At 44.0% G+C, this 23,067-nt stretch overlaps 1 protein-coding gene across 1 annotated transcript; it reads left to right on the top strand.

The window, feature by feature from the left end:
* Positions 1 to 1,148: 1,148 nt before the first annotated feature.
* On the top strand, positions 1,149 to 17,708 carry Nmur2 (neuromedin U receptor 2). The gene is made up of 4 exons (XM_004666503.3): positions 1,149 to 1,961; positions 9,708 to 9,792; positions 13,125 to 13,250; positions 16,475 to 17,708. Exons 1-4 carry the CDS (start codon positions 1,236 to 1,238, stop codon positions 16,738 to 16,740), a joined length of 1,203 nt encoding a protein of 400 aa, XP_004666560.2. The 5' UTR covers positions 1,149 to 1,235; the 3' UTR covers positions 16,741 to 17,708.
* Positions 17,709 to 23,067: the final 5,359 nt, after the last annotated feature.

Genomic DNA, 23,067 nt, shown 5'->3' with positions numbered 1-23,067 from the left:
ACCTCCCCGTCTGCCACCGTGCTCTCCCATCATGATGGGTTGTACCTCAAAACCTCATGTGACCTGGATGATCGGTGCCCAGCAGATGGCAGTTTGGGAGGTGGAACCTTACTGGAGGAGATGGATTTTGTGGCAGTGGCCTTTGGAGTTATAGCCAGCTTCTCTTTGCCAGAGCTTAGCTCACATTTAGCTGCTCTTTTCCACCTGTTGTGTCACAGGTGATGCCCATCCTCGGCTCATGCCATGCTTTCCCCTGCCCTGGCGAAGCTTCCCCTTGAGACTGTAAGCCAAAATAAAGCTCTCTTCCCATCAACTGCTCTCCATCTGGTGTTTTGTTCCAGAACCTCAAGGTAACTGCAACATATCCTTTTTGAACCATGAGCCAAAATAATTCCTTCCTTTATGTCACAGCGACAAGAAGAGCAGTTCTTTGTCTCCGCAGGACACAGGACATCACTAGGCACACAGCGAATCCCAAGAAGTAGCTGTTGAACAGAATAAAATGAACAATACAGAGAGAGCCAGACAGGGAGGCAAAGACAGAAACCGAGAGAGAAACAGACTGACTTGGGGAGTTTGAGTCACTTCCACTCTCTGCCTTAGTTTCTATCCTCCACAGCCGGTCCTGAAACACGCTTGCTTTTTTGAGCAGCAGAGAGATGAAAAAGATACCATTTACTAGGCGAGGCTAGATGGTGCGCTTGCAGCCTTCCAAGTTCATCAGAACCCAGGAGTTACCTTGACCGTGCTTTCTCTCGAGGAGAGCCCCTGATTCCTAAAGAAACAAGATAACCGGAGACTTCTTGGAGCTCTCCTCTGTGACATGCTGCACCGGGAAAGGGACTCTGCTCGCGACCCTGCACCATCCATGACACCCCCTGGAGTCCCTGCTGGGCAGACCTACTCCCCGGGCACTCGTGGGTGTGAGCTGATCTCACCACGCCTTGCAATTCACGGGCAGGCCCAGTGCTCCAGGGTCTCTTCTCACCCGCGGACAGACAGCCAGCGAGATGCTGTTTTCTCCCACGGTGCAGCCTGACGCGCGCTCATTGGCCCACAGCGCCTGGGGGGCGGGGCTTCCGCGTCGGGGGAGGGTTCTTTAAAAAACCAGCCCGCACTCCAAACAGCATGACCCGGAGGCTGGAACTCGGGCCGTCTCCGTGGCCTGGCTCCCTCAGTCTCTGCTTCCTGTCCTTCCTGGCTGAGCCTGGGGTGCTCGGAGGTCTGGGAGTTCCATGTCAGTGATGGAAAGACTTGAGAATGCCTCCCTGCTGCAGCAGCATGGAGCGGAGGACCCCCGGGTGCGGCACCTCAACAGCACCGAGGACTACCTGGCCTACCTGTGCGGGCCCCGGCGCAGCCCCCTCTCCGTCCCCGTGTCCGTGGCCTATGCGCTGATCTTCGTGGTGGGGGTCGCGGGCAACCTCCTGGTGTGCCTGGTGATCGTGCGGCAGCAGTCCCTCAAGAGCCCCACCAACTACTACCTCTTCAGCCTGGCCGTCTCCGACCTGCTGGTCCTGCTCCTGGGCATGCCCTTGGAGGTCTACGAGATGTGGCACAATTACCCCTTCCTGCTCGGGCCCGTGGGCTGCTATTTCAAGACGGCACTGTTCGAGACCGTGTGCTTCGCCTCCATCCTCAGCGTCACCACGGTCAGCGTGGAGCGCTACGTGGCCATCGTACACCCGTTCAGGGCCAAGCTGGACAGCACCCGCCGCCGGGCCCTCAGGATCCTCGGCCTCGTCTGGGCCTTCTCGGTGGTCTTCTCTCTGCCCAACACCAGCACGCATGGCATCAAGTTCCAGCACTTTCCCAACGGATCCATGGTTCCGGGCTCTGCCACCTGTACGGTCACCAAGCCCATGTGGGTTTACAATTTCATCATTCAGGCCACGTCCTTCATCTTCTACATCCTCCCCATGGCCCTTATCAGCGCCCTCTACTGCCTCATGGGGCTGCGGGTGAGTAACCAAGGGCCCTGGCTTGCGGCAGCGCCTCTCCTCTCCCTCAGGGACGCTGGGCTCAGAGAATGACATAGCACAAGAGAAACTCGGGGTGAATCACCCTTTGAACTCACCCCATCTCCTCCCGCTGTATATATACATATAGATATGCATATACATATATATGTAGAGTTCACAAAATGTATATGCAGATGTCATACATTCATGTGCATACATCTGAGTGAAATTCAGCTTGGTTTCCTCTTGAGCAGATGGGGACTGCCTCAAACAGATTGGAAACACAGCTACACATCAACTTCTCTTAGCTCATTCTCCATGCTTCTTCCTGTCATCTTTGCTCACTTATTCCAGTGTTTCTGTGAAGTAGGAAACGTCATAGGGAGACCAGAGCTCGTGGGAAAATCGGATTCAGGTCTGCGGTAGAGTAGGTACTCTGGTTAGGCAGCCACACTTTGAGGGGCCCTTCTCGGCAGTTTCTTCCGGCTCCCCCAATCTACTGCCTGTGTTGAAAGATTCCTCTGTACCAGCTGGAGCTGAATATAACATGTGCTAATCCTACATGTTTTATAGTCCAAGTTTTAATTTAATTTTATTTTAGACAAGGTTTCATGTGTCCTAGCCTTGCCCCCAACTCAGTATGTAGCTGAGGATATTCTCAAACTTCTGATCCTCCTGCCTCCATGTCCCCAATGTTGGGATTATAGGCATGTGCCACTATGCCTAGCTTATGAGGTTCTGGGAATTGAACTCAGGGATTCTCGCATGCTAGGCAAGTCCATTACCAACTGACCCACATTCCAAGCCCCAAATATACAGTTTTAAAGCCAAACACTTCCTTGTCATTGCTTTGATCTTTGGTTGAAATATCAGGTTGAATTGTACAATTAAACATTATGTGTGTGTGTGTGTGTGTGTGTGTGAGAGAGAGAGAGAGAGAGAGAGAGAGAGAGAGAGAGAGAGAGAGAGACCCAAGGTATAGATTGAGAAATGACAATAAAAATAGAACTCCTAAATTGGAGCAAAAGAAAGTGTAAGGGACTACTAAGTTCAAGGGGAAATTATCACTTAGTTTGAATGCATCTTATAATGACAGCTTCCTTGCCCATGAGTACTGTGGTAAAGTGGCGTGCTTTGTTGTTTGTAAGAAAGTGCCCTTAACCATTGGGCCATCTCTCTAGCCTGTCTTTTAGGTTTTTTTATTTGTTTGTTTGCTTTGTTTTTACTTTTCTCTGGGTCTAAATTTGCTGACGCAATCTACTTTTCACAACAGTGGGAGTGAGTATATAATCCCTACTATGTTCTGCACCCAAGTTCATGCATGTAAATCCTTATGACTCTAGTTTTACATTTGTTTAAAGAGGTGGTTCACGTAGAGAACAGTCATGGAACCATTAGACTCCCGGGGCCTTGGTTGCCATAAAATATGCCTTCAGGCAAGCCACAGGATTCTCCTAAAATTACTTTTCTCATTTATAAAATGAAAGGTCACGTCGGATTGTATCTAAGGCTTCTTCAGACTCTAACAGCCAGTGATTTCTTTTAAAAAAAAAAAAAAGGGAGAGGGACTCTGCATGGGAACAAATTGAGTTGTAAATGAAAGAAGAAATAAAATAAACCCACCCTCAGCCTTCCTGGTGGCTCTGGAACCATCTATTATGTGAGTCCTGACACAGTGTCCGGTGCCAGTGCAGTTCTGAGAAAGGTGATTTGGTCTTTTGATTGCTTGCTGTCCCTGCAATGAACATGCAGGCCTGAATAGAAAGAACACAATTTAGGTACCGCAGACACGGAGGCGCAGGTATGGCAGTTTCCTCCTAGGCACCAGCCTCCATGCTTCCAGAGAAATATGTCACCCAAGACCTGCTCAGTGCTATATCCTTAGAATGTCCTGTGCATCTCGTCACAAGGAAAAGCCTTCAACATATTGTCAAACATCACAAAACCTATGAGGTCTCCCCGTACCAGGAATCAATCAGTGTCATACCATTCAACGTCAAATAATCAGACATGTTGAGTGATTTGGGGAAAACACTCAAAGCTGAGTGGGATGTATGCATCCATCCAACCTGTTACTCTGGGTTTCATTTTGTCATAAATCCACAGAGACTGCATCAGGGTCTGTCAGCAGCTCAGACAAGAAGTGAGAAGGTGTGTGTGTGTGTGTGTGTGTGTGTGTGTGTGTGTGTGTGTTTTGCAACGAACGGCATCTCGTGCCTGAGAGGATGAGGCAGTGCCCTGTATGCCAGAGGAACTACATGCTTTGACAGCCCCTCCTAGGAGGACTGAAGTATCTCTACCCTGGAAGTCCAGAGTAGGCTACCCATTGTGCCACTGCCTCAAGGGCTTTGTACCTTTGGGTTGGCAGCATTCTTGCAGCCCACATCTGTGTTCCTCCCTTTCCCTAGCCTGCTCTTGTGTATGCTGCACATTACTCACATCACAGACAGTCGGAGCACTCTCCAGACTCACTCACTGCTCCTATCTCTGTTGTAGGCACCCAGGACTCCCAGTGATTTTCCTCCCCTACAATTTATAATTCAATGCTGTAGATTCGTCAGTTAATTTATTTTTCCACAACTAGACTGAGCTCAGGAGAGTGTAGGGAGAGGGGTAAATAACTTGCCTCATTACTAGACTTCAGCCTTTCTGCCTTTAAAACAGATGGCTTAGAAAGGCGGTGTCAAAGGATCCTTTTGATCTACATAATTTGAAGATGTCCAAGCAATCCTAATGGCATGTGCATCATTGACTGTCTCGGAACGTCTGAAGAGGTGCCTGACTCTGGGCACCTCTGCCTTCCACAGCCATCAAGGCTGGTGTTGATAAAGAACAGGGCTAGAGAAGCAGGAAAGAAGCCATGTGCATCCTGAGAGCTGAACACTTGGCCAGCACTTGTAAGGAAATGAAACTATTTAATATGAAAACTGCATTTAATATTAACTAGGCAAATGGTTTCGATTCCAGCCTGTGTGTCCGTCACATTGAATCCTGGTGCAACATTGTACAGTGTGCGTACAACATTTCATGTTCACTCTTCCTCTAATTAGTTGGGTCATTATAATTCGAAGATGTTTCCAAGTAAGTAACGTTTGACAAGTGGTTTTCTTCTGGTACAAACTGCACTTGAGAGGCAGCGGCTCATGGAAAGAAGGATATGAAATGACTGCTTAATGCTTGATTTAAGCAAATTATTCCTTGGGGGTATAGACCTGAACATTCAGAATTATCAAACCCAGTCAAGAAGCAGCTACTATCCCATTATTTTATTATTCTTAACTATAGACTGAAATCAAATAATGGAATAACTGCATCATACAGTAACTATAATTCTTCAGAATGTGGAAAAGTTAAAAGCCTTGGCTGATTGAACCGAAGATGGACTTCTAAGATGTGCTTATGCTGATGATGTTGGTGATGCCAATGTTTGTGATGATGCTGACAATGTTGGTGATGCTGATGCTGACGATGTTGGTGCTGACGATGTTGGTGATGCTGATGTTGGTGATGCTGATGCTGATGCTGATGCTGATGGTGTGGATGCTGACAAGCCGATGATGGCTCTGATTTTGAACATATATTAGACTGCTCCTTTGCATTTGTCAAGTGCAGCCAAGTTAGCCAAAGAGTGTTTTTTATTTTTATTTTTTGTTTATTTTTATTTATTTATTTGAAAGTGACAGACAAAGAAAGAGGCAGATAGAGAGGGAAAGAGAATGGGCGCACCAGGGCCTCCAGCCACTGCAAACGAACTCCACATGCATGTGTCCCCTTGTGCAAGAGTGTTTTGCTTTGTTTTGTTTTGTTTTTTCTTGAAAGGACTTAGAAACCCACATAAGCATGACACAAATGCAAATAAATAGATAAATAATTGTTCCCTGAAAAGTTAGTTGGCATTTCTTTTGAAAGGACTCAGGACAATAATCAGAATCACAATAACAACAATAATTTATCACTCACTTAATCACATGCCAGGTACCAAGACAAGCACTCTGCCAGCGTTAGATTTTACCACTTTGAGCTTCCTTCCGTCGATTCTTACATGACTGTGGAATTCTCTCATCTCATTCAGGTTCTGAGTGACTCTAGTGGGTCAAACCAAACTGGAATTTTTTTTTTTTTTTTTTTTTTTTTTTGGTTTTGTGAGGTAGGGTCTCACTCTGGTCCAGGCTGACCTGGAATTAACTCTGTAGTCTCAGGGTGGCCTTGAACTCACAGCGATCCTCCTACCTCTGCCTCCCGAGTGCTGGGATTAAAGGCGTGCGCCACCACGCCCGGCTCCAAATAGGAATTTTTAAAGTAAAGTTTCATTTATTACAAAGAATGAGAGTGGATACACCAAGGCCTCTAGCTACTGCAAACGAACTCCAGATGCATTGTCACCTTGTGCATCTACCTTATGTGGGGAATCGAACCTGGGTCTTTAGACTTCACAGGCAAGTGCCTTATCCGCTAAGCCATCTCTCCAGCCCACATGGGACTTTTACTTCCTTGCTTTATGAGAACATAGGGTTTACACAAAGAGTACCAATGTCTTTAGGAGACAGATGGCTGGACTTACTCATCATTCAAGTGGGTGCTTAGGACCCATGTGGTGCCGACTATAAGGAATATACATATATGCTTATATAGTGTTGGTGTGTTAAGGGAGTGTATACATTTATTTGAGATAGAATATGGATTTTTTTAAACTTCGGAGTTAGGTTTAATGATCCATTCTTCTGTCATCTAATCTTGAAGACATTTTGTGAAATATTCCTTCATAATTCCATGCATCCTCAGAAGCTCTTTGTTCCTTTACCAGCGTATTCCAGTGTGGCTCACCATTGCACCCACTTCTTACTCACCATGAATTTGCATCTATTTCTTCCAACTCAGTGGTCTGACCCAAATAGAGCCATGAGGCTTCATAGAATAATGTTAGTTTTTCTTCCACTTGATGGCTTCCATCCACCAGTCAGGACTTTTGACACCTCTGAGGAAGGGCTCTCAATGCAATGCGACAAAATATGAAGGAGGGCATAGACCTGAAGTGCAGGAGGGATGTAGCTGTGGGTGCGGTTAATGCAACAATGCGCCTAAGGTCATTAACTCCTGAGCTGGCTCCCTGCCCTTTGTTCTGCTTCCTGTGGCTCTTGAACACCTCACAGCAGCCCACTTGTGGCAACAAGCCCTTTCTTTCATGGTGGCAAAAGGTAGCTTTTGTAATTCCAGACGTCCTATGCAGTGAAGAAGGCTCCCTTTGGCCATGCCAATAACAAATGAAATTTCCATTCCCAGAAGTAAAGCACCGGCAAATATCTGAAGTTTGAAATCTCATTGACTCCAATTATCTAATCACTGTGGCTGCAAGACAGGGTAATCTGATAAGACAGGTTATTTAGGGACAATACCATAGACTGGAGTCAGGGTCATCCCCAGCTGTAATGTTTAACTTCATTGTCATCCTGACAGGATTTAAAATCACCATGGAAACCCAACTCGAGGCGTACCAGTGAGGGTATTTGCAGAGAGGTTTCACTGAAGGGGGAAGGCTCACCATAAATGTGGGCTGCACCACCCCATGAGCTGGGTCCCCGGATTGCACAAGGTGCTGAACGCTGGCACCACCTCTCCTTCCCGATGGTGGATGCAGTGTGACTGCTATTTCAGGCCCCACAGTGAGAGCTGCCCTTAACCCTTCCTTGCCACGGTGGGCCATACTGTGACCCCAAATAAACCCGCCTTCCTTGAGTTGCTTCCTGTCAGGCATTTTGTCACAGTAATAAGTGAAGGAACTAATACACAAGCCAAACTAATGGCAAAGTGTGGGAAGGAGTAAACTGCCTAAGAGAGAATTAGGGTACAGTCGGCAGGCGAGGGAGGGGTAAATGCTGGAGAAGTAGCAGGTGGATGCATTCTGCACGCACTTCCAGACATGTGAGGGGAGCTTGTCAGAGGCCCCTAAAGCTTCCTTCATCTGGCTCAACATTCCTACAAACAAAAAATTAAATTAAGACAAGAAAAATTGATGCAACGAGGTGGATAATACTTCTCTTTAGTGCTATGAGTTCAGAACAAGAGAACAATGGAATAAGGGTGTGCCAAGATCTTCAGGAACATGTTGGGCTCAAACAGGGTAGGAAAGATTAAATGTGCAGGTCATGTTGGCACTACAAACTTTCAAATGGTGAGTCAAGAAATGCTACATATGTTAATTAGGATAAAGAAATCTTAATGTTTATATTTAAAGAGACAGTTTTATCAGTGATACTAGGCAAACAATGTACCCCAAATTATGCTTATTGTATGATATGATATGATATGATATGATATGATATGATATGATGATATGATATGATATGATATGATATGATATGTGGTAATCAGAGGAAAAGAATTTGGGAGAGCATCATTTGGCCAAAGACATGCACCACTCCCCTTTCACTGACATAGGGCTAGGCGACATGGATGTGGAAAGTGGGGACAGCGATACATTATGTTCCTTGAAGCTATGTGTGGCTTCCTGAATACATTGGAGCCTGAGCAGTCCCTTAAGGAAGACTGTCACCTTCATGCGACAATAGTGTCTATATTTGTTTTCTAATTCAGGGACTCGACTATATAGATACCTCATAATAAGTACATTAGTGAATAAATGTATGGAAAAGTAAGGAATTGTTTTAAAATTTCAGAATTCAGTACTTTTTCATGAAATATTTATTAATATATGACAGACCCAGGGTTCTACAGAATGTGCCCTGCATACAATCTCCTTTCTAGTTGAGTTAGGTCAGCTAGATGAGACACCACATCCAGCAGAATGTTTTTTTTTTTGTTTTTTTTTTTGCAGTAGGGTCTCGCTCTAGCCCAGGCTGACTTGGAATTCACTATGTGGTTTCAGGGTGGCCTCAAACCCACAGCGATCCTCCTACCTTTGCTTCCCAAGTGCGGGGATTAAAGGCATGTGCCACCACCACGCCCAGCTGAATTTAACAATTCTTACATTTCTTTAAGTGCTGGCTTTTTGTGTCCAGAATATCTCAGAATATAAGGGGAGGGAAGTATCCTTTCCTTTTCTGCTGCGTTCATTTATTTTAAAATGAACTTTTGCTTGTGTGTATGCGTGTGTGTGTGTGATGTGATGTGGGTGGAATATGCATACACGGGTGCTCTCTTGGAGTACCCCGTGTGCTCTAGTGCACAGAGGTCACCTGCCTGTGGTGGCTGGCGAGTAACATCAGATGTCCCACTCCATCACTCTTCCTCCTGGTCATGTTTTCTTTAATATTTTATTTATTTGCCAACAGAGTCAAGTGTGGAGAAAGTGTAAGAGAATGAGAATCAGAGAGAGGGTATGGGCACACCCATATGGGTATCTTGCTACTGCAAACAAACTCCAGATGCATGTGCCACTTGGTGCATCTGGCTCACATGGGTGCTGGGGAATCGAACCTGGGCCATGAGGCATTGGAAGCATGCACCCTTAATCACTGAGCCATCTCTCCAGCCTCTGGTCTTGTTTTTGAGCAGTCCCTTTGATTCCTGAGCTTGTGGGGCTCTAAAGATTTTTTTTTTTGTCTCTGTTTCCCTGCAGGACTGGGGTCACAGGCATGCATGGCCATGGCTATTTGTTCTCAGTAGGATCTGGATATTTGAAGTCCAGCAGTCTTAGGTCCCCTGAGGTCCTGCGCTTACACAGGAAGTGCTCCTAACCCCTCCAGCCCTATGCTTTCCCTCTTTTCTCTTTTTCTGCTTCTCTTTCAGCTGAAGAAAGATGAAGCCCTCGAGGCAGATGAAGTGGTAACAAATATCCACAGACCTTCCAGAAAATCGGTCACAAGGATGCTGTGTAAGCCCTCATTTTATTTCCACATTTAGTTTTGTCTATTGTCTAAGAGTAAAAGAGTTGTGTTCATTACTGGCACCATGGTGCTATGGTCAAGCTAAAATTTCTCTGAAATGTAATATCCTAATCTGTTCTTCCTATTTCCGACAAGCTTCTAGGACTTTCCTGCTTTGTTTATTTTGTGTTTTAAACATTCAAAATGTGGTAAGTTACATATGTTGGAACATATTCCAAGTGGTAAATGATAAATCATATCTGAGCATTTACACACTGTAAGCAGGTGGCTTCTTTTCTTTAAATTAATTTATTTATTTGAGAGCGACAGACACAGAGAGAAAGACAGATAGAAGGAGAGAGGGAATGGGCGCGCCAGGGCCTCCAGCTTCTGCAAACGAACTCCAGACGCGTGTGCCCCCTTGTGCATCTGGCTAACGTGGGACCTGGGGAACCGAGCCTCGAACCGGGGTCCTTAGGCTTCACAGGCAAGCGCTTAACCACTACGCCATCTCTCCAGCCCAGCAGGTGGTTTCTTAACTTGTTGTGACATGAGTTTCTTTAAATACATGGTACAAGCTGTGGGCTCTCCACCGACAAATACACACACACCACAACACACAACCACTTCATGAATATGTGCCCACACAGTTGCCCTGGGATTGCTCAATTCCAGACTAAGAATAGTTGGCCAAGAGTATCTCTTAGCCGTCATTCCGCCTATGATATTAAGTAATGTATCAAGACAGCACAGCTCGCCTATACTGGTCACAACAATAACTAGAAGAGAGCAGGCTATCTGCCAGCTATCCTCACAACCCTTCAAAACAGCAGCAACAACAACAAAAAAAAAAATCAATATCATGCTTTTTGAAAAAAAAAAATGTTTCAAGAATCCAGGTTCTGATCAATCCTCTCCTCAAAGAATGCTATTAATAATAAGTAAACCTAGAAGAGTTGTTGATGCAGAAAATTAGATTTATCATACACACCCCAAATCAAAACTTAAGGTGTGAAGGAAAGGAACCCCTAAGGCTGATATGCACATGAAACATAAAGCTTTTTGACTAATAATAATTTTCTTGGAGATATTTCAGCCCTTCTTGGCACTTGGCTCTTGTGAAGAAACATCATATCTTCATTACTTCCCTCCTTCTCTCTTTGATCATAATCTAGTCATTAAACTCTCAATGTTCTTTATATTAAAGTCTCAACACCAAAAGCTTGGTGGTAGCACACCTGCCAAGAATATGTGTGACCCTACATTCAATCCGCTGTATCACACAAAAGGAAAAGATAATTTAAATGGTCCAATAATTAAATACAAAACATTTTCCCTAAGATGGGGTTCCATTTTATCAGGAATTATATGCATAACTGAGCAGGTAGAGAAGTTTTTCTTGTGTGATAAAGGTAAGGATTTTCTAGATACTCCTGGAACCTCCCCAGACAGGCAGACAGCTTACTCTCAGTGATTTTAATTGGAAATATGAAATAAAGGTACTGACTGCTTGCTATGAAAACTCCAACTGTGTTCACTTATCCAGGTATAAAATCATAACCATGTGCCCAACACTCAGTTCAAATTTATCACTTCATAGGTAATCTTCTTGCATTTATACCCTTATTTTTACACCTGTATCTCTCCCCTAGTGCCTATTAAGTGTCCTTGATGTAAATTGTAAGCCCCTTACCAGCCAAGAAAGCATGTAAAAACTTCATACAAGAAAAACAAAAAGAATAACCTATTGTCTTTGTGGGGCTTCAATGCCCCAACGAGAAACCAATGGAACACCTATCTTGAGGCAGAAAATGAGAAATGAGTAATAAACAATTTATAACAGCCATATCCTTTCCCACTCAAAATGATACCTATAAAGCAATATTGTATTCTATCTTCCTCTCTTCTCCCTCACCCATCACAGAATTTCAAATGATCAAATTCTGAGAAACTTCTAATTATGACCATTGCTGTGATGACATCCCTGAGAAACAGTAACCTGGAATACTTTTATTTTTGGTCATCACTTCAGAGGTTTCAGTCCATCTTGGGATCGAGTTGTCTGCACACCTGTTGTGAGACAGAACCATCAAGGCAGCAGGAGTATGTAGTTGGGGAGGAGGGATGGCCACATGATGGCCAAGATGCAAAAAGAGACAGACAGCGACCTTGACCTCAGCAGCTTATATTAAGTCATGTTGACAAATCTCTAAGATTTATCACCATGAATTAATGGACAACTTAGAAGGAGAGAAGTGTCATTTGGTCTCATTGTTTCAGAAGCTTCAATCAATGGTTGGCTGGCCCATGGCTCTGGGGCTGAGGTGAGCTGAGTGAGCATAACTGGGTGCCTGTAAGCAGAATAAGCAAAATAGCTTACCTCATGCCTAGAAAATAGAAAGAAAGAGGGCAGAGGGAGGAAAAGAGGGGATCAGATCCCAATTTCCCATTCAAAAGCATACCCCCATGCCTGCTTCTTTTACCTAAGACTCTAGAGCTTCCATCAACTCATTAAGCCTTCATTACATGAGTATTTGGGAGAAATTAAGGCCCAAACCCAACAATAGGACAAATCCATACATTTAGCAGTTCCAACTTCTCTAACCCAACCATTTACAGATCCACTCAGTTTCTTTGGTTCTAATAGTTTACTACTGGGAACATATCTCATTTTCCACAATAAAATGTTTTCGGAATTTTGAAATATATTTGGCACTCTCTTAAATATTTGAAATAAGACACATATAAAAATTATTGTACAGTCATATGACCAATCATAGATCCTATACAACCAATTCTTTTTTTAAATTTTTTTTGTTTATTTTTATTTATTGACTTGAGAGTGACTGACAGAGAGAAAGAGGAAGAGAGAGAGAGAGGGAGAGAGAGAGGGAGAGAGAGAAAAAGAGAATGGCCGCACAGGGCTTCCAGCCACTGCAAACAAACTCCAGATGCGTGTGCCCCCTTTTGCAACTGGATAACGTGGGTCTTGGAGAATCGAGTCTCGAACCAGGGTCCTTAAGCTTCACAGGCAGGCACTTAACTGCTAAGCTATCTCTCCAGCCCCCCCTTTTTTGAGGTAGGGTCTTGCTCTAGCCTCGGCCGACCTTGGAATTCACTATGTAGTCTCAGAGGGACCTGAATTCACAGCTATCCTCCTACCTCAGCCTCCCAAGCGCTGGGATTAAAGGCGTGCACCACCATGCCCAGCCTAAGCAATCAATTCTGTTGTTTGAATAGCCTACGTCTCTGAGATCTAGCCTGTCTGCAGTAGGCTGCAGGAGAAACTGATAGGAGAAACGAAATGCTGTGTACTCTCCCACTTTCCGTCCTTTCGCAGTTGTGCTGGTCCTCGTGTTTGCTGTCTGCTGGACTCCCTTCCATGTTGAGCGGCTCTTCTTCAGCTTTGTGGAGGAATGGACGGAGCCCCTGGCCACTGTGTTCAACCTCACCCACGTGGTGTCAGGTAAAAGCTCAGCAGGTTTGCTTTCGTAAGTGTCCAGGTAACCGCCGCTCTGTCTTCATTCTGCCAGGGCCTTATGGGGATCTATCATCCTTGCCGTAAGGAAAGCAGTGGATTTTAATTTGATTCGAAGAGTAGCTATGTCACTGGTCCAAGGGAAGCAGTGGCCTGTTTTAGAGGCTACTGTATGGAAAACCTGAGCTCCCTTTGTAATCATCACAGGACAGTAGACAGGAGGTAATTCCTTCAGTTTTCTTTCCAGTGGCAATGCCATAGAGTTAGTCCTTAACTCAGTGAACATCATTCCCGTAAACACTCACAGTAGGGTGAAGGGCAAACAAGGGGTCCTCAAGGGGCCACACAGGTCTCTTTCATGTTACTTTCCTTCTTGTCGTCAAGGGCAACCTAGAATGCACTGACAACTGGTGAGGCCACAGAGCACCTCAGATTGTACCTCATTCCCCTCATTAATATTCCAAGTGAACTGTAGTTTCTAGAACACTCAGCTATAAGATGGTAATGAAACCTGCTGCAGACACATCATGTGCTGATGGCTAAGAAGAAATAAGACATTAAGTGGTAAAGAGATCCAAGTTGTCAGATAGCACAGCATTCTAGAAGCATCACAAGAAGTTGATAAGTAAGTACTTACTCTCATTGTCATCGTCAATATTTTATGGCCAAAGTAACAGTTTCATTAAAAATAAATGATTCAAGCCAGGTGTGGTTGTGCGCACCTTTAATCCCAGCACTTGGGTGGCAGAGGTAGGAGGGTCACCATGAGTTCCAGGCCCGCCTGGGATTACAGAGTGAGTCCCAGGTTACTCTGGGCTCCAACAAGAATATACTTCAAAAAAAAAAAAAATGCCCAAAGGTAAAATGGTTAAAACAAGGTCAAGCCCACATCAGTGAATTTCTAGTTCCGGGTCTCTCTAGTGCAATGGAGCAGAAACTCTTCACCCAAGACCTTGCTTTGCAGTCAGTGTGACCAGTGGCTTTAGACGGAGGGCACCTCTGTCCCCCTCCTGCTCTTCACTATCTATGGACTCTACACAATCAAAAACATCACCCAAGAGAAAGGATAAGATGAACCTAGGCAACCTAACCTCCAGACAGAGCAAAGACAACAGCATGATGCATGCTGAACTCTGTGTATGTGACCCTCTTCCTGCCCCCGCCCCTGTTTGTATGCAACAAGCTGCTTTTGTATGGTCAGAACTGGACATGAGTACGTTTGTGTGAAACTATTTAGCATCTGGGTCCACATCTCAGAAATATTTACAGCTCTTAGCTTATCCTTCCTGCTCATAGGAGACAATGGAGTGCAATCGAATAAATTATCAAATACTCCAAGACCACGTGAGACTCAGCTGGTTAATTGCACGTCTCAAAGTTCTCCAAGGTCACCACCTTAAGGTTCACCACACTGCAGCTCTGCGAATATTATCTTATGAGGGCACCACCTCCCCTCCCCTACTTTGTAAACTATGTGAGGTACAAGCCTCTTAAGCCATTTAGAAAAGGCCTTTTCTGTACCTTTACTCTCCCCATGTGATAACATTTCTCATGGACTCTTCACTCATCCAAGTAAGTAGTCAAGAGAAAGTTCTTTGGACTCGCCTGTACAGTGTAGTCTTAGCTGTCCTGAACCCTTATAGCCCATTGTGTCTTCTGCCCACAGTGTCCTCTTCCTCTCTTCATTGCCTGCCTCCTCCTACCCATTTCAAGTCTGGCTGGTGTCAGTCAATCCCGCCTGCTTACTCATCACCATCACAATCTGTTTATGCCACTGTGACTTTGATAACAGAACAACTGCTCTAGAATGGCTGCCAATATTACATCATTTATTTGGGACTGAGTTGTTAGCTTAGTGAGGTGGTTTGAATGAGGTGTCCCCTGTAAACTCATTTATTTTTAATGCTTGGTCCCCACCTGATGCCAATTTGGGAGGTGGCCTCTTGCTAGAGAAAGTGTATTGCTTGGGACAGGCCTGGGGTGTCATGCCCAGCCTCTGTCTACCATCTTTCCCCTGCCATCATGGAGCTTCTCTCTGAGACCATAAGTCAGAGTTAACACTTGCCTCCCGTCAGCCCTTTCTGGTTGGGTGGTTTGTTCAGGTGACCTGAAGGTAACCACACCACTTTGCCATAGATCTTGACGGACTCTGAAATGTTATTCCAGGAACTTGGAGAACACAGTCTAAATTCATTGCCTTCCAGTGTGCTTTGACGTTCCTGGTAGTAAGCATTTGATCAGTAATTGAACTGGTAGTACAGAGTAATGCCCCCTTTTTTTTTTTTCATATTTCTCCCTGCCCATTCTGCACACAGACTGTGTGGCACTGGTTCTGTCCTGAGCCATATCAGTGAAAACAACATGAGCCCTGTGAGTTGTCTCATGCTCTGGGCCATGCCCATGCCCTGTGGGGAAGGTGCCTCACTGCTAAAATCATAGTCACCTAGGGACATGGGCTTGGCTAGAATAGCCATTCTCCAATTTTTTTTTTTTTTTTACAGAGGAACAAGTTGAGGTGGTCATGCTTGTCTAAAGTCCCAGAACAGCAGACGGCCAGGACTCTAACCTTATCCTTCCTGGAGACCTTAGAGAAATAAAATAGTGTGTAGTAATAAAATAAGAGTGGGTATATAACCAACAGGGAAAGACAATGCAAAAACCATTGGGTGGACAAAATAAATGCTAAAAGATAGTTACTTGGTTAAGTAGAAGAGCTTTTAAGGAAAAGGAGGGCTGGTAAGGCAAGGAAATTTGGGGGATATTTCTGTGAGGAACTTTTTAATTTTATAAGGATTCTCAGTAAGGACCAAGTCCTGACTGATTTACTGTTCCTCCATTGCTTGTGGTTTCAAATTATAGATTTAAGTAAAAATCCAGTCAGAAAAAAAAAAATCTTTTTTCTCTGGTAGTTATGCATCTCTTGTTAGTGCTATGGGACCATTCTCTTTAATTAAACAACTTGGGATGAAAGAAAGTTACTAAACATCTCAGAGATCCATGTCAGCCTGAATTTTCCCAAGCCCTTTAATCTTCCTGCTTTTGATTCCTGGACACACAGGTGGCCAATCTCTTCAGAGCGTTTTGTATTCTCGATTAGTGCCATGTACATACCATCTCTTTCACAAGAGGCAATCATGGGGATCCCAGGTCTTTGTTACCAAGACTGTGCCTCCATTTCCACTCAGCATGTCTTTTTGATCTTCTGTTTCCAGGTGTATTTTTCTATCTGAGCTCAGCTGTCAACCCCATTATCTATAACCTACTGTCTCGGCGCTTCCGGGCAGCCTTCTGGAATGTGGTCTCCCCTTCCTGCCGATGGTGGCACTCCAAGGACCACCCACGGAGGCCACCTGCCCAACGGAACATCTTCCTGACAGAATGCCACCTCGTGGAGCTCACCGAGGATGCAGGTCCACAGTTCCCTTGCCAGTCATCCATCTGCAACCCACACCTGTCCACTGGCCCCTGCACTGGATAGGAGTCATGAAAAGGACTACCAGAGGGCCACCTGTAGGAGGCCTACAGTCTGTGAATTGGCATTCTTCTAAGCCTCAGCATTTTAGGGAGGATGTCATCTATGCCTCTTTGTGTGATTTTAATGTGATAAAATCCCTCTAAATATTCACGTACCTATTTCTTCTTATTAGTTTGTAAACAAATGTGAAAAGTCAGATGGAGTTCTCTTTCTGCAATGAAGAACTCCCTGAGGTCTAGTTACAGAATATTTCCACTATCCTGCCTCATGCCCCTCCATTCATTCATGAAGACAGCATAAGTGCTGGGCATGGCACCTCTGTGGTGAGAAATTTCCATTGCAGGGAATGGATTGTCCTGAGACCTCAACACTCTGACTCAGGATGTCACTTAGAAACAATGGCCACCATGAGCCACATTGGCACCTTAAGGAAGGAAGGGTTTATTTTGAATCATGATATAAAGGTCCAGTTCATAATGTTGGGAAGGATGTGAGGCAGCATAAGGCAGCTGGTCATAGTTCATCCACAGACAGAAAGCAGACAGAGAGAAATGTGGGTGCTCAGCTTGGCTCTCTCTGTTTTATTCAGTCTTGACCCCAACCCCATGGGATTGTGTTACCCACATTCAGGGTGGGCTTTTCCACTTCATTTAATCTTCCCTGGAAGCACCCTCACACACAGGCACACCCACAGTGTGTTTCCTAGGGACGATGAAAAATAACCATCACACCGACCAACACACATAATTCTTTAGAGTCCTAAAGCATTTCACTTCAGTGTTTCCCAGACATTGTGGGCATGCTGCCTAAAACTGCTGCCTCCTCCACCAGTCCCCGTGTCATTATCAGTCACTCTTCACTGGAAATGGGATTAGATGGAAGTTTAACTCAGGAATGAATGGTGAAAGAAAGGAAGCTGTAGAGGCAGGTTAAAAGAGATATCAACTACACTAAGCAAGAATGACTTTTCATAATTTGGCCCAGACTTGGATTTCTAATATCTTATTTCACATGCAGACAGATGTATGGCTTGCTGGCTTGGGAGAAGGACACATTAAATGTCACTCCTTCGCCACTCGTCAAATGTTCTGCAATATCCATTATGGGCATAATGTACTTCCTACACTCATTTTCCATTACACGCAATGCATGCTCCATTCAAATGCTATTACTTGTCTGTTCTGTTTGGGAAGCAGAGAGGTTGGGGGTTGAGACAGAATTTCACTATATAGCCCAGGCCGACATTGAACTTACAATCCTACTGTCTTACTCTCCCAAGTGCTAGGATTATAGGGGTGCGTTACCACACCCCCCAACTGATTATTTACGACTATGAAAATAGCGCCCACAGCATTCCTCCACTGAAGCACGTAGAATGCAGTCGTTGTGACTGACGCCTATGTGTTTGTCCCTCTCACCCTCTGTGATATTCACATTAACGTGGCACATCTTCCATGGAGCCTCGCTTGATTTACTCGAATAGATACAGCATCTGACTTCTCTCCTAAGCGTTTTCTACACTCTGCCTTGTATTTCAGTGGTTTATAGTAATGATTTATCACAACCTATATTTGTGAAAGACATGAAGTATTGTGTGTTCATCCCTTTCTGTTCCTAAAACCCTGATGATGTATCTATCTCAATGGTAGAGCGATAATAAAGATATGATGAATTGTACCGGCTCCAAACTCCGGTCTGTTGAGCCAAGCAGCAGTTGAAACTGGAATCATGCTAAGGGGCAAGAGACGATGATTATGTTTCTTTAGGAATACCCGACTTTCAGTTGCTCAGTTAATCAAGTGTGGCTCTGAAGATGTCCCTGACCACGTCTTTGGCATGTGAATGGGGTTACTGATGCTGAAACATGAGCATTCCGGCATATCGCCTAGGAACTTCTCCCAAATTGAATGAAGCATCTCAATCTCATCAGTAGGTCATGATGTTGTACTGCAACATCACATTGAATAACTTAGTCATATTCAAAGTGATTTATGTCTTGTAAGAATAACCTTTGAGGGACTAGCGATATGGTTCAGCAGTTAAGGCACTCACCTGCAAAGCCTAATGACCTGGGTTCAATTCCCCAGTGCCCTCATAAAGCCGGATACACAAAGTGACTCGTACGTCTGGAGTTTGAGTTCTTGTGCAGCAGCTAGAGGCCCTGGTGTGCCCATTCTCTCCCCAACTAGCAAATAAATAATTAATTTTTTTAAAGAACAACAACCTTTGATAATTGCAACCAACCCAACTTTATTGAGTCAGAATTCTCCAGTAACACTTTACAGTGATAAACAAAATTTAAAATTAAGTTGAAAATATTTAGAAAAATATCTCAGAAATGGAGAAAAAAAAATGAGCTGCCATTGTGCCTTTTACCATGGATACATTTTGAGAGAGCATCTAATAGGGTCATTATTCTGCATGTCAACTCCATCAATGACCAGTAAAAATATCTTAGTGAAGTCAGAGGATGGACAGAAGAGACACTCTCAAACTGAAGCAGGTTGCTTGACTAAAACTTCGGTTTGCTTTTGTTTTCTCATCATTTTCCCTTTTCTCTGAAAAAAAAAAAAAACTATTGGAAAATTACCACTCACCCATTAGTCCTTTCATTCAACAAACCTTCATTTAGGGACCACGAAGTATTATGTATCATATCAGGTCATGAACTTACTGGCCCTGAAAGTATACATGCACAAGAGAAAAATCACAACTAAGCTGTTTAATCTGCTTTTAATATATGTTACAAACTATAAATGCTAGTATTATGGACTAAGCAGCAAAGATGTGTGATCTATTCTAGAGGTAATAACATTTACTTAAGACTATTCCGGAACAGGTTTGATCTAGTCATGAGACAGTAAAGTTCAAAAGTATAGGAGTGTTGATTTTTTTGTCCATATACACATACATGTACATGTCTACTTATAGGAAATACGTTGTAAAAATAGAATTAATTTTAAATTACTTAATGTCGTTGCATTTATATAATTTTATGATTATATAATTAATATAATTATATGCTATATAATATTAGAACCAAGTAAAAGATAAGACTAAATTTAATGATATTGATGGGTGACTTCATGACATTTCTATGAATTCTCTGTGAGTGATGAATGTTACATGATAGAAGAGGTAAAATGGTGAGCATGATCAATAACACATTAGTAATGACATATGGTTAACAAAACTATTTTCTGTGAGGGGGTAGTGACTTTGGAGCTCCTAACTTAGCCACAAGCTTGGTGAATCAAACTCATGACATTGGAATGTCACCTGCCAAATTAGCTACTTTCACTGGAAAAGAGCAGGATCGACCCTTAATCTGTGACCCAGCAACAAGAGTCAGCAGGTCCAAAAATTCACTGACATTATAATCATAGTTCTCACTGTGTGGTTTTCTTCCCCTTTGAGAGAAAGTTCATTCCCAAACATTACATGTAACTCATTATTATAACCACTATTGTAAACTGCCCTTACGTCTTATTCTCTTAAGGGTTGAGTTTGTTGTGTGTGTGAGGACATGTGTGCGTGTGTGCGCGTGTGTGTTCAGGTTTACACGCATGCCACAGTGTGCCTATGGAGGACAGATTCATACCTTGGGCTGTGAATGAGCCCTCAACATCCACCTTGTTTCCAACAGGGTGTCTCTTGTTTTTGACAGTGTGAACACCAAGCAAGCCAGCCATGGGATTCCCTTGACTGCCTCCCATACGGCAGGCATGCTGGGGTCGTAGCTGTTTGCACTGCGGACTTCGCATGGTGCCTGGGTATCAGACTCTGCTTGCAAAGCAAGTGCTTCTCACCCCAGAGCCATCTCCCCAGCCCTGGATGGGTTTCCATTGAGTGAAGTCACCACAGGATAACTGAACAGCACCATGATCCAACCTTTAAATCCAGTCTATATGAGGCTCAGCTATTTAGTGGGTGTGCTTGTGGTTGGCTCAGACTGGCTTGCAGAAGCTTAATCCTAAAATGTTTGGGAATTTTGCAAGTTTGTTGTCAAGTGAGTGATGTTCTGGAATCAGTCATAGGGGAAATATTTACACCACAGAAATTAGCAAGCACTCCAAATCAGGGTTCTTATTTTATCCTCTGGAGAGCTGGCCTGTGAGCGCACGGCTAGCTCGTAATAAGCTGGCGCTCTGCCACCTTGCTATAACGCATGAGATTTGCTTTTAGAATAAACGCAAAGTCGCATTGTAATTATAGACCACTTAAAGTTGTGGCAACTCATTGAAAAAGAAAAATAAAAACAGTCTACAGAGCAGATTTCTGACCTAGAGTTATTAGATAAAATGGGCTAAAGTATGCTAATTATGTCATGAAACTGCATCAGCATTTTATAATTAACCTTGAGGGTAAGAATTATTCTTGGATGCTTCCCATTAATATTAGTGCAGAAAATAGCCACAGAGTCTCTTGCTTTCCTCCTCACACATCTGTATTGACATAGCCCACAGGAGTTGTAAAAAGATGCAAATTTTATACATTCTTCTCTACTTGACTGGAGACATCTTTTTTTCCTAGTATGTAGAAATGAATAACAAAAAAACAGTGAGGGAAGTCTAAGGACTGAAGAGATGGCTCTGTGAGCAAAGACACTTGCTTGCAAAGCCTACTACCCTGGGTTCAATTCCCAAGCACCTATGTAAAGCCAGACACACAAAGTGACGCATGGCTCTGGAGTTTTTAGCAGCCAAAGGTCCTGGCACATCCTCTCTCTTTCTCTCTCTTTCTCTCTCTCTCTCTCTCTCTCTCTCTCTTTCTCTCTCTCTCTCTCTCTCTGTCTCTCTCTCTCTCTCTCTCCAGCTAACTAGCTAGCTATCTCACTCCCACCCAGGTGTAGTGACCCCTTCCTGAGGCCAGACCAATCAGCTCTCTCTCAGACTCACCTGAGTCTGATAATGAAGCCCAGCACAACAGGATTATAAACAGACTCTTAGCAGGTGGGCAAGGCTCTTCTCTTGGTTATTCAACTCTCCTGAACCTCCAGGTTCCTGCTCTTGTAAGCCACCCCGCCCCCGCCGCTGTCTCAGCTGGGATCCCTGCTCTCATGTGGGCTCTCTACCCTCTCCTGCCTCCCACAAGGCAGGAGCTCCCTATACTTTCTTCTCTTTACATAAAATTATAAAATCTAATGGAGTCTCTCTAACTCTTGCCATCTAGTGTATGGATTTGTTTAAGTAGAGAGCAAAAGCATACCTCGGTAAGCAGTGCTGGTCAGGTGGTAGCCTTGCCCGTCACTCACCCACCATTGCCTTAGCTCCAGTCTCTCCTTCAAGGTGGTCTGACGAGTCGTCAGAACTGTGCAAAGTTTCTTCCTGGGATTCAGTCTTTTCCTTGTATCAGCATGGGGTGGGAAGGGTTCCTAGAGAAATTCCAGTTTGGTGGGAAGTGGGCTGCATTGTTTCAGTCTTCTGATGGGCAAAGGGAGAGGCATAATTGTGCCCAGAATACCTTCCTTCCTGCCAGGACCGTTACATGAGGACGGTACCTGACAAGATGTTCTAGAAGTGTTCACAGAGAAACAATGACTAGAAATAGGCACTCATTACTTGGGAAGAAACATACTTGATAGCATTTTGCTCTGTTTGTAGTTTTCAGCGACTGTTACTCTTTTGAGCAGCTTCAAAGGCAAAATCTAGTGAGCTTTGCCTTAGGAAATTTGTCAAGCTTTTGTTCTTATTATTCACTTCTACCAAATAAACAAGCTTTCTAAGATTCTAACCACTAGGACTTCATTAATAATAAAGGCACAAGTATGTATTAAAGATTGCTTCTCTGTTACATGAAAGATCAATCAATATTAGGATAGGGCAGTCAACAAAACCAAGAGCCCAGGCTGCTAAGAAGAGCTAAGCATATTAATTGTTTCTGAAGGTCTTTGGTCTGTGCCATCTGGGAAATTAAGTGTCTGAGGCTTGGCTTTCAGCATCAGAGAAAAGGATAAGGACCCGAATCACGTGGTCATTCTTGCATGGATATCAAGTTTGGAGATGAATAACAAGGAGATAGTGGTGTGAGTGTGTGTGTGTGTGTGTGTGTGTCTGATTTTAGTACATGTAAAAATGGGTGTTAGCTACATTGCATCATGTCTCTAAATGTCAATGTAAAATATATAGTTTGCATATCACTGTTTACTGAAAACTTACTCTGAGGTAAATACAAGGTCATGTAACCTTCACAACAATCCCCATTTTACAGCGGAGATACTGAAAGCTGAAAGAGATGAACTGACCCACCATATGTTCAGGGAGTGAGAGGACCAGACAATGCCAGTGTGTGGGTGTGGGTGTCTGGTCTGTGTGTGTGTGTGTGTGTGTG

The sequence above is a fragment of the Jaculus jaculus genome, chromosome 6 (assembly GCF_020740685.1).
Source record: "Jaculus jaculus isolate mJacJac1 chromosome 6, mJacJac1.mat.Y.cur, whole genome shotgun sequence".
Lineage (NCBI taxonomy): Eukaryota > Metazoa > Chordata > Mammalia > Rodentia > Dipodidae > Jaculus > Jaculus jaculus.
This window is presented reverse-complemented; position numbering and strand designations above follow the sequence as displayed.